General features: G+C 34.2%; 1 protein-coding gene across 1 annotated transcript in view; it reads left to right on the top strand.

Annotated features, from left to right (window-relative positions):
• Nucleotides 1-20,044, top strand: part of LOC123654960 (uncharacterized MFS-type transporter C09D4.1) — a 65,651-nt gene that overhangs the window by 38,409 nt on the left and 7,198 nt on the right. Inside the window, exon 2 of the mRNA XM_045590817.1 lies at nucleotides 13,979-14,203. Coding sequence (XP_045446773.1) covers nucleotides 13,979-14,203 — 225 coding nt within the window. The remainder of the gene's footprint in view (nucleotides 1-13,978; nucleotides 14,204-20,044) is intronic.

The raw sequence follows: 20,044 nt of genomic DNA, 5'->3' as shown, positions 1-20,044 counted from the left end.
AAACAGGCTTCATGGATCTTGAAATAATGTCGATATAGAAGAAACTAGAGTTGTCAAAAATAATTACGATATATAAATAAGTAAAGCACATTATATTTTTTTATTTATTGATAAGTAAGTAAGTAAAATTAAAACAAACATATAAGTACCGGTAGTCTGTACTATTCTGTGGCTATTAATATTCCACAACTGGCTAATGATCTGTCCTCCCATGATAGGAAAAGCTGGTAAATAATATTCTAAGATCTGACCTACGAAAACTTTTAAACGTCCCACTTTTGAGCGAAGCTTTCTCACCTAATCCTATGTAGGAAAAGGCTTGGGGCTTATTGAAACTCAATGCTCCCCTGAACGCTGGTAAACAAAACGTTTCTCCGTCTTGAGTTACAGTAAGGCGTTAATAGAACTTTTGCTCCTCCCCATCTTTTTTTTATTCATAGCAAGATAGATATTTTTGTCTGATGTTATCATAATATGACATTTAAGATTTTTTTTAATCTCTAAGAAACTATTTTACTTTAAAAAAATTGATGTAATTAGGTACACTTCAGCCTATCGCAGTCCACTGCTGGACATGGGCCTCCCCAAGTTCGCGCCACACATCCCGGTCTTCCGCAATCCTCATCCAGCCTACACCGGCAATCTTACGTAGATCGTCGGTCCAACGGGCCGGAGGACGTCCCACACTGCGTTTGCCAAGACGCGGTCGCCACTCTAGGACCCGTCTACTCCAACGGCCATCGGTCCTGCGACACAGATGACCAGCCCACTGCCACTTCAACTTGCTAATTTTGTGGGCTATGTCGGTTACTTTCGTTCTCTCGCGGATAGTCTCATTTCTAATCTTGTCTGTGAGAGAGACCCCAAGCATAGCCCGTTCCATTGCACGTTGAGCGACTTAACGTAACAGGTAACACGTAAACACAAACACGTAAACACGTAACACGTAATTAGGTATGTATATATAAAAACAGTTCTGTTGAGTAGTGTTTCAGCGCTGCTTTACCTGGTCTCTTGAAACGAATAATTTCCACGTAATTAATGCTGACCCATTTCGGTAAGTAGGACCGGAGCGTGGGATTCTAATATTTGCGTATTCCAATTCGAGCACCTCGCAGACGTATATCCACGTTAATATGGATCACCTTGTTAGCATAACGTATGCAGACTAGGTTTAGCCATTGAAAAGATCTATACGTATTTTTGAAAGGTCTTATATTGACCTAAGTGAACAGCCTGTATGTGTCGCAACTAATACGTGATTGATTTATTCAGACTGTATCATCCCTCTGCTTGATATAGACATACTAGCTGACCCCGCAAACGCTGTTTTGCTATATATTTTATTTACCTTCTCAACCCCCCCCCCCCTTATAACTTAGAGGAATGAAAAATAGATGTTGGCGTTTCTCAGACTTACCCGATATGCACAAAAAATTTCATAATATTTTATAAACCCTCATAACCCTATACAATTTAAATTAGTAGGTATAATGGCTTTCAATGATAATAAAGAGGTTACTTAGATAATTTTGGTAACATCACATAGGGTCGAGAATTCACAATAGAGGTTAGGTCGATATTACAACCTTCATTAAATTTTCGAAAGAAAATAATATATAAATAAACTACTCAAGTTATTAATGGTTGTGTTTAAGATTAAACATACTAATATAATTACTAATTTAACATTTTAACACAATATTAACACGACGATATTTACATATCATTTAGAACGTCAAATTCATACAACTTCAGTTACATAATCCAACGTGATGTATGGGTTATGTAAACGTAGATCGAGTTAAATAACGAAAAATTCGTACACTTAATCTTAGTTATAATCATTTATTTGAATTAGAAGATATTCAAGGTGTTAATATAACGTACGTACGTATGTTATGACTTACCATGCGTTGGTTTAAACATGATATCATAACATTGGAAACAGTCGTATTAATCATTTCGGAATTTGTTGCTTTTGGGATGTAATTTCTCAGTCAGTCAGTCAGTCAGTTCAGCCCAATACAGCCGACTGCTGGAGATAGGCCTCCACAAGTTCAACAACAGGTTTATATAAAAGTAGGATATTCAAGTATTCTATCAAAGGTAAATCGAGACTAGTAACCAGGCAACTGAAAATCATGGTCGCAATCGCTATTGCTGTATGGCTGTGTGGCTAAGGTATTAAAGAATATAGCCACACCCACTCTTCCCGTCGGTGTCGTAAGAGGCGACTAAGGGATAACACAGTTCCGCTACCACCGTGGAACTTATAAAGCTGACCGATAGCGGGATAACCATCCAACTGCTGGTTTTGAAATACACAGGTCGAAGACGGGCAGCAGCGTCTTCGGTGCGACAAAGTCAGACCTGCGGTCACCAACCCGCCTGCCCAGCGTGGTGACTATGGGCAACACGCATAAGTTCACGCCATTTTGGTGCGAACTTGTGGATGCCTATGTCCAGTAGTGGACTGCAATAGGCTGAAGTGATGAGTGATGAATCATTACACAAGCAGCCTACGCAAATCGGGCTATTTAGTAACGCTTAGGAGTGAGTCAGTCAGTCAGTTCAGCCTTTTGCAGTCCACTGCTGGACATAAGTCAAGTAGAATTAGTTATACGCTAAGTAAGTGCATTACAATTAACATTAATTTATCAGCCTTTGTTTTCATTAATCCTGTGAATTTTTGAATCAAAGCAATTCCCATTTCGAGTGTCCAGATACGTAACTCTAACCCAAAGTGGTCCCCTTAGTCACGAAACCCACATGACTTCTGTAACCTGGATTCCCGAAAAACTGATTTTTCAGTTGTTGACATAAAGGAAAACCATATTTTTTTTTAAATGAGTAAGCATTTTGTAGCAAAAAAAACTACAATTAGGATTTTTAAGGTACTCGTAAATCTAGCTATAGGGTATCACTTCATTTTGGAAAAGCGTCTCCTGCACAAAATTGTTTGGGGCTCTTATAAAAGTAAAATAAATGTTTTAGTTACGTCCATTTTAAATTAATAAATGATTACAGACTTGTCAAGTTCTGCCAGTAACGAATATATCGGCTGTCAAATAATTCAATGTATTTTTATATGTACATACATATTGTGCTCGTTATGACGTTTACCGATTTCACATGTAAGCCGACATTTTTCGGATTGAAATGACAAAACAAATCATGTTTAGACAGCTGGTTCGACAATTATTATTCTGATGTTACAGTAACGATTGTGTTTTACATTTTAAACTAGCTGTGCCCGCGACTTGGTCCGCGTGGAATTTAACAAAAAAGTTACTGTTGAGTTCGCAGAGTTATAAAATAAATAAATTTCTAAAATAAATGTAACCTAAGTTACTTTTTATTAAACTGGCTATCTGCCAGTGCAAGTCCCGTCAAAATCGGTCCAGCCGTTTCAGAGATTAGCAGGAACAGACAGACAAAAATTGTAAAAAATATTATTTTGGTATATGTACCGTGTACAAATCCATATGCATTTAGTAAAAAGCGGTTATTTTAATATTACAAACAGACACTCCAATTTTACTTATTTGTATAGATGAAAATATTTTTAGACTGGCCGTACCTAATATGTTTATTGAGTTTTGACTTATTGTTTCTTTTGTAGGTCTTCATATACACCTTTACTTAATATTTCTCGGTTTTAACTTTAGTAGTTTATTTTTTGAGCATCTATATTTTGTTATTTCGTATTTAATGTTTGTAGTTGTTACTTGTTGTTGATATATCCTTGAAAATAGTCACTGTACCAAGATTTGGTAGCTGTTATATATTAATTTTTCTATATACGAGTATGTGTCTTAAACCCTGTTGTAACAGTGGCTCATATTTTAATATCTTATTATATAAACGTTTCTATATTACCTTTTTCATATATAACTGGGTCGGCAAACAAGCGTACGGCTCATCTCATGGTAAGTGATTACCGTGGCTTATAGATATCAATAGCACCAGAAACATCGCAAGCGCGTTGTCGACCCTATCCCCAATTTCTCCCAAGAGCTCTGGTCACCTTACCAACAGGTTACACACTACAAGGTTGAAAACAGTATTATTTAGCTGTGATCTTCTGTAAGGTTGAGGTACCCCAGTCGGGTTGCTCCATATTTTGAGGATTCAATTTCCAGCTCTATGACTATCTATAAATCTGTGAGTCCTAGTGTGATATTTTATAGTCTGTAGCCCTTACCGACAGACGTCTCATAATAAATATATTCTCACAATCAGATTCACAATAAGCACCGAGCAATGACCTAAGATATAACAACATCTTAATGTAAGCAAATTTGTGATTAATCCTACTAGTACTCACGTAGACGGAAAGATAATATTTGCATAAAATTATTTAGTATGTTTTCTTTGTGGCACGTTCTTATCTTCCGTAGTTTAGCTTTTACGATATCTGTCAATGGTTTTGACTTTTTATTTATTTCTTGTGTAAATATATTTAAAGGTATAAAATAAAATTTTAAATATTTTTTTTTTATATAACAAGGTTGGCAAACAAACTTACGGCTCACCTGAAAATATATATCTAAGTTATATTTTGTGATTGCTCTAACATAATGTCAATAAATTACTAACAATACTTGCGCATGACTTTAAAATATTTGTCATTTACAATACATTGTCTACAATCAGCTGTTGTCTATTTTAACTGACGTAGGACACAGGAAATATCCTGCTCAAAATCTGGTACAGCCCAACTAGTAAAGTACGTCAACCTCACAGAAGATCACAGCTAAATAATGCTGCTTTCAAGCAGTCTATTCTTCCTGTAAGCTGATCAGAGCTCTTGGGGAGGGTTGAGGTCTCTAAGCTACGGTAATTGCGTACCATAAGTTGTATAAAAAAGTAGTTTTTTTTTTTTAGTAGTCAATTTGCATTTATCGAAAAAGTTGGTTCATATTTTTTTAATATTTTTTTTTTTTTTGATATTGCAAAATTATAGAGACGGGAAATCACCTAGAGTTTTAAGCTGGTCATTTGTTTTTAATGAAAAATGTTTTCGAAGCTAGCGCCGTACTGTTTCGTCAATGGGTAATACGCGGGTCGTAAAAAATGTAATATCCGCATGTATAAACATATACGGTTTAGTTTGACAACGAAACAATGTAAATTAGTTTTTGTTTTTTTTTCCCTTTTTTTATTGAGTATCGCGAATAACTACCGCAGTCCAAGTTTTAATTTAACGCTGTCATTGTAATTAACATTCTTTTGCATTGCTCTTATATTGTTTCCTATGAATTGGTTTTTTTGACAAATTTTCATATCATTGTTATACTCGTGTGTGAACCCTGTAAATTAAGAAGTGATAGAATGATCATTAAACATCGAAAAGGTGTAAAACTAAAAGCATATAATATAGGACATTATATTATGTAAAACTACTGCTGCGGTTCCACCTCGCGATTTTACCTACAAAAGTTTTAATCACAAGCTTTCGCCGTTGCAATATTAAAAGGATAAACAATAAATAAATAAATAATAAATAAATAAATAAACAGATAAACATACACGTGAAAGTTACAACAGCCCCATTCTTGTGGGTTCAAAACTAACTAAAATTCAAGCAATACTAACATTTTTTCTCCCTCCGTACCATTGTTCCGAACTTCATTCTAGATGTACAGCTAAAACATAGTACATTTGTCATGTTCCAAACAAGGATGAGAAGTTGTCAGAGAAAAACTATATTCAAAGCTCTGCTGTAAGTACAAATTGTTTCGAAGTTAGCTCGCAAAAAATATTGTTTCGAACTATTTTTATAAAAAAAAGCCTTTGATGGCTGCTAAAGAATAACTTTCTACAGACTAAGACAGATAATATGGCAACTTCAATTCCATACTTCTATATATAAAGATAAGTTGTCCGAAATAGTATTTTAATTCACAATCATAGTACCTATAATAAGAAATGTAATTTTTTCTTTTAAAAATTCGACCATAATTAAAATTTTAAATTAAAGAAAACCAAACTGTGAACATAAAGAACCTTTAAAAAAATTCAATTTGACTACAGACTGACAATCAACAAAAAAGTATAATATACGTGCGCGCGCGCGTGTGTGTGTGTGTGTGTGAGTGTGTGTGTGTGTGTGTGTGTCGAATACATGGTAGTGTGTGTAATGTTTTTTTTATTGTATTCATATATTTTAATGCATCATTTAAAAAAATATTAGCATTCTGCACTCCTTCTCTGTATAGACTATAAGTGCACGAAATTTCATATTCCTCCATCCGCGCAATTTTTGTAAAAAGTGGTACAAAGTTTTTGCTTCACGTATAATATACAGATACTATAACAAAAAAAAAAAAACAGATTACACTTTATTAGCGCTAATCTTAAACATCATTCCATTTATTTTTAGTACTGTTTGAATATCTTCCTTATACACTACCATTAAACCATCATTTTAGTAAGTGATAATTGTATATCCGTAGATAACACCCCATTCTCAGTTGGTAACAGGTGCTATAATAGTATCGCCATAGTCTTTATGTGACTCAAATAAAGTATTGTGCCAAGCGGCACGTTTCAGCTGTTTCCATTCAAAGTTAGTTACGGTAGAACATTTTAAAGTATTGCTGGTATATCACAAGTATTATTTATGGCATGAGAACAAATGTTGCAGATGCGGGCAGATGCTAATTCCTTATAAGTTGTACAAAGTAAGTTTTGAATAATAAATCTTAAAACTCTCCTTTGTGTCTTCTTCAAAACATGTCAGTGGTATTAGCGGAAAATTTGATTATTTACGCTGACGGATGCTAAGTTGTCTTTGTTTTTGTATTTTTATGACTTTTGTGTTTTTATTTAAATTGTAAGATTATAATCACAAAATTAATATTAGCACTAAAATTAAACTTTATATAACTCTCATTCGTCATTAATGACGTGACAATTAATAGAAATTGAAGATTTACCATATCTCTAGAAAATTGTGGTTAGTTGCAATATTGTTAGTTGCAAAATCTCTCCTGATACTTGCAAGGTTTCTTAGAAGGTATCCTTTATAGTCTAACATGAGATGTAATTTTAAGACTTATTTTAACTATTGAAAATTCATTTCTGAAGATGACCTATCAACCCATTACCCGAGTCGTTTTTGACAGCCTAGGGTCGACAATATGCTTGTAAATCTCTTAGTCTTTCAGGTGTCCATCTTGTATAGATGACCTGATGTTTGTCAACTTTGTCAACTGTATAAATAATTTACAAATACGCGAAGATAGAGATGATCCAGTAAAAATTACACTTAATTATGATAATAATTCTACATTCTTAAATTTGTAGAAACCAACCTCGTTTAGAACAAATGTTTGTATACATCAAAACAATGTACATCTTAGTCTGGGAGTTGGTGTCTTTTTTTGTTTCAGTAACATGAAACTTCATCCTACTGGAGGTCGTTTAACAAAGACGTCTAAGTATCGAAGGAACTCTTTATTGATATAAGGATAACACTTAAAAAACTACTCGTGTTAAGGATAATTGAATAAACAATTTATCTTTATCGTTAACTGACACAAGATCTATTGACTGTTGCTTTCGACCTTCAAATTATTCATAATTGTATCGCAAGGATTTGTTCACACCTCCAATTTAGGGTATTCATCTGTTATTGTAGTTTATTATCGTTTTTAAACAACATATTATATCAAGTTACTTGCGTTTTTCTGTATTCGGTATAAAGTATTATTAAAATATATTTTTTTTAAACGGTTTTATTTAGCTCACCCCGTTTGTTTTATTTTTTATTATTCTTGGGTCAAATTTAGTAATTCAAATTTCACCCTCTTCCTGTCAACCGATTAATCTGAAATTTTGTATACACTTTGGATTTTGGTGACAATACAATTATGTTTATTCATTATCATTATAAATTCAAGATGGCCGCCGCTACAAAATGGCGGATAATTTATGTTTTATTAATCCAATCAATATGGGTATCAAATGAAAGGGCTCAACAAGCAGAATACAATATACTATAAAAAATTGAAATCCAAGATGGCGGCCGCTACAAAATGGCGGATAACGTAGGTTTTATTAATCCCATCAATATGGGTATCAAATGAAAGGGCTCAACAAGCAGAATACAATATACTATAAAAAATTGAAATACAAGATGGCCGCCGCTACCAAATGTCTGATAACAATTTTTTATTAATCCCACCAATATGGGTATCAAATAAAAGGGCTTGACAAGAAGAATACAGTGCACTATACAACCTCAATATTTAAGATGGGCCTTGCAATAATGAAGCACTAAATGAATTAAACAGAATGCGAAATAAAAACTAAAAACTAGAAAATAAAAATAGGTAAAAAAACTTTTTAAGTTAAACGGTTTTATGTTAAACATACATTGCAATGTTTAAGATAAATGTACTAAAAACCAAAAAATAATAAAATAGATACAGTCGTGGGAATTATAAACATATGCATAGACTAGACTAAAATAAAACCGTGGGGCACGTTAATTGTCTACAAATTATCGGCTTAATGTGCTATAGAAGAATCGTTTAATTCGTCGTTAAAATAGGCAGTTGGCCCGCAGACGGTGAGGAAATTACTTACTATTTTCTTGCTCATGGAAATTCCAATAGTTATACACTCCATGTAAATAAAAGAGATGTTTCAACTAGTTTATCGTTGGACATTCACACTGCTGGCTGGCGAGGAATCGTTTCACTGCTCGTAGTTTGTCTTTAATCGACAAAACATATGATAAAAGTACTACTCGCTCACCACTATGAAACCCTAAAACTCGCTTATAATCGAGCTTGCTAGCTTGTTTCCACATTCTAGCCCTACTTATCACACGTCCATCGTTGTCGGTTGAACAACTGCCTAATTATAGTGTAACATTACAAAACAAACATTTTAATCAACGATTGTAGACAATTGACGTGCCCCACGGTTTTATTTTAGTCTAGTCTATGCATATGTTTATAATTCCCACGACTGTATCTATTTTATTATTTTTTGGTTTTTAGTACATTTATCTTAAACATTGTAATGCATGTTTAACATAAAACCGTTTAACTTAAAAAGTTTTTTTACCTATTTTTATTAATATGACTAGGTAAGCAAACAAGCGTATGGCTTATTTTTTGGTGAGCGATTATCGTAGCTTATGGACGCTTGCAACACCAGAAGCATTGCAAGCGTGTTGCCGTCCCTACCCCCAATCAACCCAGTCGCTCTGGTCCCTTTCATCACCACATACAACTATGCTTGTAAGCAGTATTATTTAGCTGTGCTCTTCTATAATGTCGAGGTATACCCTCAGTTGCGTTGTTTCAAATTTTAAGCGTTATATTTCCTGCTGTGTTACCTTACCTACCCTACCTTAGTTACTTATAAATCGGTACACAAAGGCTTCGTATTCGAGGATTTTCGCTAGTATTAAACCGTGCGCGGGGAGTACTGAATTTCACACAATATAAACCCAAACGCCCAGGTTACAAACATCTATACAGAATATATTTTATAAGCGTTTGTCATATGCCTGTAATAACCACTACGCCATCATGTTTAAAATTTTTGTAACTAATATTTACCTTTGTTTTCGCATAATTAAAATCTGTCTTCGTAATACACTCATTTGGTTCATTACTCATTCATAATAATCAGTCGACGTTGTGATACGGTCACGTTTTTAAAAAGGAAAAAATAGTAGGTATGTACGTCATAAATACCATAAGCTATGTTTAACTATCTGTGAAATAGTGTTGTGCGGTAGGTATATTATGTTCAAGTCGGAAGTATAACTAAATTACCTTAACTACGAGTAATTATGTGACATTATATGTATTGTGCTTGATATTATACTAATGTCGGTTCGTTTGCCTGAGAACGTCCACTTCTTTCGTCGCGTATTCACTTCGGGGACTTAACCTAAAGAATAGCCCGTTGGCGCAGTTAGTAGTGTCCTGCTTTCTGCCCCGGGGGCAGATATATATATATATATATATATATATATATATACCCACTGTTCTCTACCTCAGTTAACTTCAGTATCTGTATCTAACAGTATTAGTCAACTTGTATTTATATATTTTATGTTATCTAATACTTAGTAGAATGTTGCTTAGAAATTAAGAAAATTGCAGAAAATGAAATGATTATTTAACCTTAACCTATTGACGTTGGCGACAGGTGGCGGTTGTGTGAGTCGAGTTTAATAGTTGGTTTTTTGTTATATATAAAATTGTACCACTTAAAAATATTTTGAACAAGAGAAAGCTACGTTATCACTGAGTGCCATAGGCTATATTTTACCTTATAGGAAAAACGGCAAAAAATGAACGTCGTGTAATCCATGCGGGCGAAGCCGCAGATGCAAAGCTAGTCTTAAATGTCAATTATTGTCATCATTTTGACTATCGTAAGTTTGTATATTAGATAAATTGTTATTTTGCTAAAATAAAATATGTTACATAATATGGAACATTAAAAATGATATGCCGTTTCTACACGGTCATCTGTTTCTAAGGTTTTGTTTTTATAGCTAATAACATACATATTCTTTTGACACTGACAGTACAATACCATGGCGCACGCGCCGCCGGCATGGCCGGAAATGTTTCCATACTTCATTTATTTAAATTAAAATTTATGGAAATTTGGTCAAAAGTAAGTACGTATTTTTACATAATTCAAATGAGAATCAATTACCGAGTATTCTTCTTAAATATTGATAGTAATTCAACAATCACCCTGTACATATATGTACATGTATGTGGCTCGAAACAGGAATCGGGTCCACAACCCCTGGAGCAGAAAGCGTGGCACAATTTGGAGTGAAGTTATACTTCGTTGCAAACTGTGCCAACGGGCCAGCCTTTAATTAAAAGTCTAAATATTATGTTATAATTAGACTCACAAAAGTGCTTACTATACAATAGTATTTTAGGCACACAATTTCTGTTACATGGTCATATGCAGAGGCGACTCGTGATATTTTTTGGTAGGGTTTCAAAAAAAAAAACAACAAACTAGAGCTCACCATTTATTTTGTTTGTAGAGAAAATCCATTCCGATCATGCAGATTTACCACCACGGCCGGCGCTAGCTCCAAACACCGGAAAACAAAATAGTTTGTTGCCTTTCTTATATCCACACAATTAATGTGTTTTGAAATATGGTTCAAATTAAATAACACGCGTAAAATATTTAATGTTGGTAGTACATTTTTGAGTAAGTGAAATTCAAGGACGTCGTGGTTCCTTAGCTTTCAGTCCGAGAAGCATTTCGAGAGTATTTTCGGACTGTTTAATAAAACAATGTAACACACAACACAAACAAATAAAATTTTACAAAATAATACGCTGTATTGTTCTATTTTTAACACAAAATATCGCGCACAAACATTTTTGTTGACGTAAGGTGATTTAATACTTGTATTTTGTACATTACAATAGAAATATCATCATTATCTTGTCTAATGGCGACTTGGAAGAATAAATGACAAAATTGATGCTCACCGTATTATATCTAATAATTTTTTTCTAGATGTTTTCATCGGTGTTATGTTTCTCAGCGATTTTTTGTGGGTCGTTGTATATTTTCAAATACTATATATACTTATAAAACATTTCATTACATACAAAATGTAAATTTGTTTGCTCACAAACGAAAAAAAAAAATCGACTTCTATTACATCGAAAACTAATACAACGAAAGTAGACGAAATAATATTCAAGGAAATACGCGTTATTAAACATTACTCAAAAAAAAGTCATCAGATCTCAATCAAATTCAAACGAGACTATAAGACAACCATCAGCTTTCGATTAAAACAGGAATCATCAAAACCGGTACACGCAGTAAAAAATTGTACGGTATACAACGTAGGTCGATGAAAAAATTGTCAAGTAAAGACGCATTATTAGATATAGCTCGAAAAGTACTTATCAGATCTTAATTTTATTTAAATTGTACTACACGACACTCATCATCTTTCGCTTTAAAAGAATGCACCATCTTTCTATTAAAAAAATCATCAAAATCGGTCCACTCAGTCAAAAGCTCTGTTGTGACATACATAAAAAATACAATAGGATTGAGAACCTCCTCCTTTTTTGGAAGTCATAAACGTCAAAATACTTGTCTATTTTATAGTTGAGACTAATCGTAAAAATTAAGATGTATATCAAAACATAGTTTTTGTAACATTTTTGTCTGCCAAACGGGAGGTCCTTTGGATATGCTGTGCTGATAGCTTGAGTAAGGCCGGTCACGTGTTTGTTACTCGTATATTCCTGGTGTTACAGGTATCTAGAGGCCACCGTCACCGCTTACTATCCCGTACACTTGTTTGTCATCATAGTGATATAAAAAAAATATCTATATTAAAACTAGCTGACCCCGCAAACGTTGTTTTTAACCGACTTCCAAAAAAGGAGGAGGTTCTCAATTCGACTGTATTTTTTTTTTTAATGTATGTTACATCAGAACTTTTGACCGGGTAGACCGATTTCGACAAATTTTGTTTAAATCGAAAGGTGGTGTTTGTCATTTGGTCCTATTTAAATTTATTTGAGATCTAACAACTACTTTTCGAGTTATATCTAATAATGCGTTTTTACTTGACGCTTTTTTCGTCGACCTACGTTGTATTATACCGCATAACTTTCTATCTATATATGATATCTCTAGTTTGGTACCATGATAAGAATACCAGGATCTGATGATGGGATCCTAGAGAAATCGAGGGAAACTCTCGAAAATCCGCAATAACTTTTTACTGGGTGTACCGATTTTGATAATTTTTAATTTAATCGAAAGATGATGTTTATCATGTGGTTACATATAAATTTTACGGTGATTTGATAACTACTTTTTGAGTAATCTTTGATAACGCGTAGTTGCTTGACTATTTTTTCGTCGATCTACGTTGTATTACTTGTCGATGTAATTGAAGTCGGTTTTTTTTTCGTTTGCGAGCAAACACAATTATATCATATATATTATTAACCCCCTTAATCGCCCCTCCCCTCTTGTAACTCGCAGGGGTATGAAAAATAGATCTTGGCCGACTCTCAGACCTACCCGATATGCACACAAAATTTCATATAAATCTAATTTAACATGTTATTTATATAGATAATCTTTTGTATTCTCCCAGTTTGCTTACCATATCTTCGCCGATGTCTAGTTAAAATAACCTTAGTTTATTTGTAGCCTTAAGGGAGTACCTAATAAATTCTATCGTGAATAATTTTTTGTAATGAACTTTGTTATACGAAAGGATTTTGTTATTTGGTAATTTACTTCTATACTTTTCCTCGACTTGAGGAAAATGTGTGGAAAATTGTGTAATTTAAAAAAACCTTCATATTAATTTTCCGCAAAAGTTACTCAGGAATTTTCCGGCTTTTGGAAGTTATCTTTAAAGAAGAATCATTTCCGTAAATATATAAGGAAATTTTATACCGATGTTTATTGATTATGTTATTTTTCTTGGAATATAATAAGTATTATCATAAGTATGTTAGTTGGTGATGGTATGATATAATTAAATCGAAAATAAGCTATCACGAAGCGTATAATTCATATACAAAAGTAAATTCCATCCATCAGACTTTAATAGGCCACTGTTGGACATCCCATGATCCCATGGATGATCCCATAGACATGAGGAGGTCTCCCCTAATGTTCGCCACTTCGTCCGGTCCTGCGCCCTCTGAATCCAGCGGCTGCTTCTGCCTTTTTTAGGTCGTCAGTCAAAAGTAAATTAATAGAAAGTAAATATTTATAAAAGTATTCTGATACAAATCGTTCAGTTTTGTTTAGAGACAAGAGCTCATCTTTGCTTTCCATTCATGTACCAAAAAATTATTTACAAAATACCTAATTTATTTATTATTTTTATTACGTAACTTAGGATACGAGTCTAGATAAGGTGAACTAAATAGTATAAGGTAAATTTAAAAAATGTTTTCATTTGCAGGGCCTCCGAATAACGACCATCATCGGTTCATTCGGAACATGCGCGGGTGCATGGCTGAAAGTGTTCTCAGTGTCCCAGGACATGTTCTGGCTAGGCTTCGTGGGTCAGACCGTGGTGGCGGTGTCCCAGGTCTTCATATTGAACGTGCCTCCAAGACTGGCGGCTGTCTGGTTTGGAGCCGATCAAGTGTCGTCAGCGTGCAGTATCGGAGTATTTGGAAATCAAGTAAGTTTTACGATTATAAATATTTTTACTTCTTAAGAAATCATATAGAGACTGTAATGTAAAGAAGGTGTAGAAGCAGTGACGCTGACAGTGGCGTTTTAAGCTATTGCAAAATGTAGTTATAATAATATTAGAAATGGCGTCTATTTATGTTTCAATTTTAGATTTCTATTGTTATAATTAATAATAATTTGAATTACTTCTATACTTATCTAAACAAATAAATAAAATTGGTGTCTGTTTGTAATATTAAAATAGCCGATTTTAACTAAATGCATGTGGATGTATACACGGTACATATACTAAAATAACATTTTTTTACAATTTTTGGCTGTCTGTCTGTCTGTCTGTCTGTTCCGGCTAATCTCTGAAACGGATTGACCGAGCTGATGTCGTAAGGAGTAACTTAGGCTTTTATTTTAGAAATTTATTTATTTTATAACTCTGCGAACCGAACAATATTTTTTTTGTTAAATTCCACGCGAACAAAGTCGTGGGCACAGCTAATTATAAAAATATAAAAACAAAATAAGGTTTGATATTATTTTAATATAAAAATATCATATATATGTGGTTACCCCAGATCATAATTTCTAGAGGTCACGTTTACTCTGGGGTAACGGCGCTGACATTGACACAAATTCCATAGTTCAAAAAGTTCCGACCGAGCTATTAATAACTTTGGGGATGGAGAATTCCTTCGGGATATTTGTAAGCAAATATGAAATACATAGTCTTGCCCTAAATATTGATACAAAAAAGAAACTATTGCACGTAACATTTAGGATATTTCATTAAATCTCCACTAAAACTCACTTCAGCCTATCGCAGTCCACTGCTAGACAGCCTCTTAAGACTAGCCTCTACAAGTTCGCGCCAAAAATGGCATAAATATTTTCATTTTTTATTATTATTAAAAATAGTTCTTTTTTAAAGAGTAACTGCGGATTCTCCTCTTGGTTCTTATTTGCATAATCTACATTTCGAATCGGTGGTAGCTTCACTTTTAACAATAATTAAATTTTAAAGTTATTGTATTATAAATATTTAATTTTTTTTTGTTGCGAAACAGATTATTGTATCGCTTTTTTTACATATTCTTAATATATTTTCAAGAAAACATTAATTTTGTAAGGCTTAAGAATTAAACCATTGAAATGCTAATCAGATTTCAAATCTTTAATGAACATAACTTGAAATACGTAATTAAAAGTTTAAAAATACATAGTAATATTGAGTTTTTGTGAAAGATCATCATCAAAATTCCGCATTCCTTCGTTTAAAATGTTCAAAATTGTTTTATTACCTTTTTTGTCTTTTTGTTTGAATTTAATATTTTTCAATACGTATAAAATGTATAATCACTTGTATGAATAGTTGTGTATGCTCGCAAATGAAAAAAATCGTCTTCAATTTTCATCGACAAGTAAATGTATGTAGACAAACAAATACCGGCAACAAACAAGTACCAGCTTTTGACAAAAAAGAAAAGAATTATCAATATTCATAACCCACTAAAAATAATAACAGACGTAAAAAACGAGTGTGCTGTAGATCACACGACGGAAGTAAAACTTACGAAACGTTACTCTCCTCTTTTTCTTTCTCCACTAAATTATATATTTCTCTAGCTCCGGTCACATTTCGTAACGCTCTCGTCACGCATTCACCAGCTTACTCCCCGAGTCAAGCGTGCGTCAAGAAGTTTTACTTAAACACTATATAGTGAAACTCCTCCTTTTTTAAAATCGTTTAACAATAAATACAGCAACACTGAATATTTCGCAACAATGAAGATTCATTACGAAAGTCAAAAAATTCAGTTCAGTTCAGTTCTTTGATTAATGGTTTTTACTCAAAAAAATTCTCAAAGTTATAAATTCTTGTCAAATGAAACTGTCAAAGACGTCAAGATTCGATGTCATAAATCGTGAATTGACTGATAGTTGACGGTCACAGCTAAGATTCAGCTTGGCGAAGCTAAATGACTTGACGTTTGACATTTCTAGTTCCGAACGAATGAAATATTCCTATGTAACTACGTGACATTGGAGAAATCGTCTATCCTACTTTGGCACTATTGGCAGTCATTTATCCCAATGAATGAAAGGAACTGAGCGCATAATACTGCGATGCAACGAGCTTGCGCTAAGTTTTTGATTTGTGGCGAAAAAATACGCTCGACTAGTACTTGATTCTCTGTCGCATTGTTGTTAGAATTCGTACAGAGCTTGTACGGGTTTCTATTTATCAAATGTCACGGATTTGCGGAATAAATTTCAGATGGAAATTTATAGCTGAACTCGATATTAGGTACATCAAGTCTGTTTTACGACTCTACTCGTGGACAAGTCGAAGTTTATGATATTTTTTGTACAAAGCCTTGCTCGGGAAACGATACTTCACCTACTAATGTGAAGAAAATCGTACTCATTTTTGCAGTGAAACTTCTTTAAGTCATTGTGATTTGAAACTCGATAAAACAAAAATCTGTAGGAGAGAACGAGATAGACTACATTACACAGTGTTTTATATTCTCAGTGAAAAATTTTCTCGTAGGCTACGTCTTAGAAGTTTCACTTCTACCATGTGTGAATTGCACACATGCTTTTTTTTACTTTTTTGTGGCCAATAAACAGTCAACTCAAAACAACATATATAAGAAGATAAGAAAGGAGCAACACTAGTAACACTGTTTACCACAAATCACTAAATAAAGACAAACTATGGGACGATCAGCGTTGAAAGACTGAACACCGGTAGTGTCGTAAATTAATCTACCTTCTTATTTGTTTGTAGCAAAACGGCAAATGGTTAAGTTGTACAAAACTTAAATCAGATTTATTAAATAATTTTCTTCGCAACAAGCAACAATAAATTAATCTTATTCATATTTTACCGAGATAGGCCACAGTTATTTTTAAGCAAACTTAAGCTTTTTTGCCAATCCAGAAGTATAGAATTTTTTCCCCTTCTGTGATAAATTAATAATTTCATACAGACAATTTTTCAAGCACAGGGAATTGCAAATAAAGTTAATGAGATAAATCTTAGGCATTTCGTAAGGTCTGAGAATATTTTGATAAAGTATTGACAAGGGATTCTCAGTCTTCTGCCTCAAGAGATAAAATTCCTTTCGAAAATTTCAGCTAGTAATTTTTTATATAAAGTTTACAAAGACCTTAATTTATGGACAAATGATGACATTCAATGATGGAAAAGACCTTAATTATGATATTAAGTTGTACTAAAGTATTTTCCAGGCCAGAAATTTTATTCTCATTAATTATTAAGAATATAGCCACCCCCTCTCTTCCCGTCGCTGTCGTAAGAGAAAACTAAGGGATAACATAGTTCCACTACCACCTTGAAACTTAAAAAGTCGACCGATGGCGGGATAAAAACCCAACTGCTGGTTTTGAAATACACAGGCCGAAGACGGGTAGCAGTGTCTTCGGTGCGACAAAGCTAGCCCTGCAGTCACCAACCCGCCTGGCCAACATGGTGACTATGGGCAACACACATGAGTTCACGCCATTTTTGTCGCGAACTTGTTTTACTTAAAATGCGAATATAATAACCACTTTTAATAGATATAGCAGCCAAATAAACATAGAGCCAGACACGACACAGTCTCCGAAATATAAATAAATATTCCAAAAACGAGGTTACGAAATTTACGAATAGGAGCTATTAAATATAAATATTTTTAATTTTTATAGATAATTAACTAACGAGATTTAAATGTTAATCTACATTCTTTAAAAGCAATGAGGTAATATTTTATCTAAATTAAATATCCACTCGGATAAACCCGCGTTTACGATGAACGACGCAGGTCTTTATCAAGTGTAGCGCAAGCTTAGGCTGAACCTTTTAAACAGTTGCGGTCGGGCCAAACGAAGGATTCAGATAAATGCTCATAAATGTGGCGGGCCACTTGCAATTCCTATTTTAATTACTCTCAAGACGTGCGTAATAAAACCCCAATATTAAGAAATTGAAATTAATTCATAATTATTATTTATTTTTATTAAGCAATATTTACAATTAAAAAAGGGTTGAGCAGCCTGGCATAGAGTATCAATAAAATGGATTTTTTGCGTTAAAATTATAGTTGTTATCTGACGGTAAATACAGATTAACGCGTTTGAACAAAAAACCGAAATTTTGTAATTAGCGCTTTGACGATTCAAGATAGAATGTGTAGTAAATGTTAAGGGTGTTGTCGCCATAGTACCTACCGACAGTGGTCACAGCAACATTGCAGCACATGCAATAAATTAATGTAAAAAATAAATAAACGCCTCACACTCAACGCCCTCACTTCCTAGTAACTCCTGTATCGGTGGTCCGGAAAAACACAATACACATGCACAAACGCCCAGACAACGACAAACATATGTATGTGTACATATGTATGTCTGTATATGGCCAATCCAAATGTATGCCATGAGCAACAGTCATGAGAACACGTCGTCGATAGTAAAAATAAAATGGTATAGTTACGGATTAGTTAAATTAGTGTTAATTTTGAGTGCAATGTGCTTCCATGATTACTCCAGCAGCTATCATGCTTCAAAATCTGGAGCAGCCCGCCTGGGAAAGTAACTCGACTTCACAGAAGATCACAGCTAAATTATACTGCTTTCAAGCAGTGTGGTGTACCTGTGGTGAATGAGGTGATCAGAGCTCCTAAAGGGATTAGGGGTACAACGCGCTTGCGATGCTTCTGGTGTTACATGCGTCTAGCTCTAGAAGCTACGGTACAGAGGTGAGCCGGACAGTCCACATGGAGGAGAAGTCTGGCCTTTTCCCCGAGGCCAGCCTGTCGCTGGAGGGATCCTATTGCCTGCAGATCCGGGACCCTCCAATTAAAGCGGCTGAAAGCTCCCGCAGGGTTTTGGTCGGTACTGCATCCCTAAGTGCTGAAGCCGACATACGGTCTAGGACTCGGGCCGGATATCACCCGTAAATGGGTTCCCTGCGATACCAAAAAAAAAATAGAAGCTACGGTAACGGCTTACCATGATGTGGTTCACACTTGTTTGCCAACCTAGTTGCATAAACGTGACATAGGGCTGATTCGTTGTCTGTTGTTCACGAATAGTATGTATTCCCAGACCCACGGCACGGGATTCTCATTCCTACTGGAAGTCGTTGAGCGTGAAGCGGTGTATTTATTAAATTGAAGTCGGTAACTTAGCCTTGTTAACCGTAATATGTTATTGACCTATTTTTGTTCTCAAAATAATGTTTGTAGTATATTCCTGAATTTCTACGTTGCATCATGGGTGTCCTCCTATTCCTGTAACTACTCATAACGACATAGTAATTGATCGTAAAAAATATATTTTTAATTACTTTAAATTGTATTTAGTTTTAGTGTTCTAGTGCATTGATGGCGTAAATATGCTTATTTCTCGGACACGATTTACGGTTAAAACAAATAAATATTTGCCATAATTCTTCTCCATCTGTTCCGTTTATAGAACAAGAAATATTGCTCAACAGATCTTATTCTTAAGCAGAATCATTTATTTGTGTGTCCCCTAAACCTGCTTACATCAAAATAAACGTCCCGAATGTCAAATTCGAGTGTTTGTATCTATAGATCCATTAGGTTGAATGAGATGAACTAAATCACACCAGAGCAGACCCCTCGCTCGGAACAATTGAATAAACGCTTCCGAGTGAGCAATCTAGTGTTCCATATGTACTGGAATGATACTGCTATTTATATATCCATAATATTGTATCTAACTTCTGTCGTATGGATTTCTATGAAAAATGTATAGGTCTTTCTTACCTTTTAAGAGAAACACGTGTATTTTTAACGGT

This window comes from Melitaea cinxia, chromosome 1 (genome assembly GCF_905220565.1).
Source record: "Melitaea cinxia chromosome 1, ilMelCinx1.1, whole genome shotgun sequence".
Taxonomy (NCBI): Eukaryota; Metazoa; Arthropoda; class Insecta; order Lepidoptera; family Nymphalidae; genus Melitaea; species Melitaea cinxia.
Note: the sequence above shows the minus strand (reverse complement) of the source record. Positions and strands in the feature narration are given on the sequence as shown.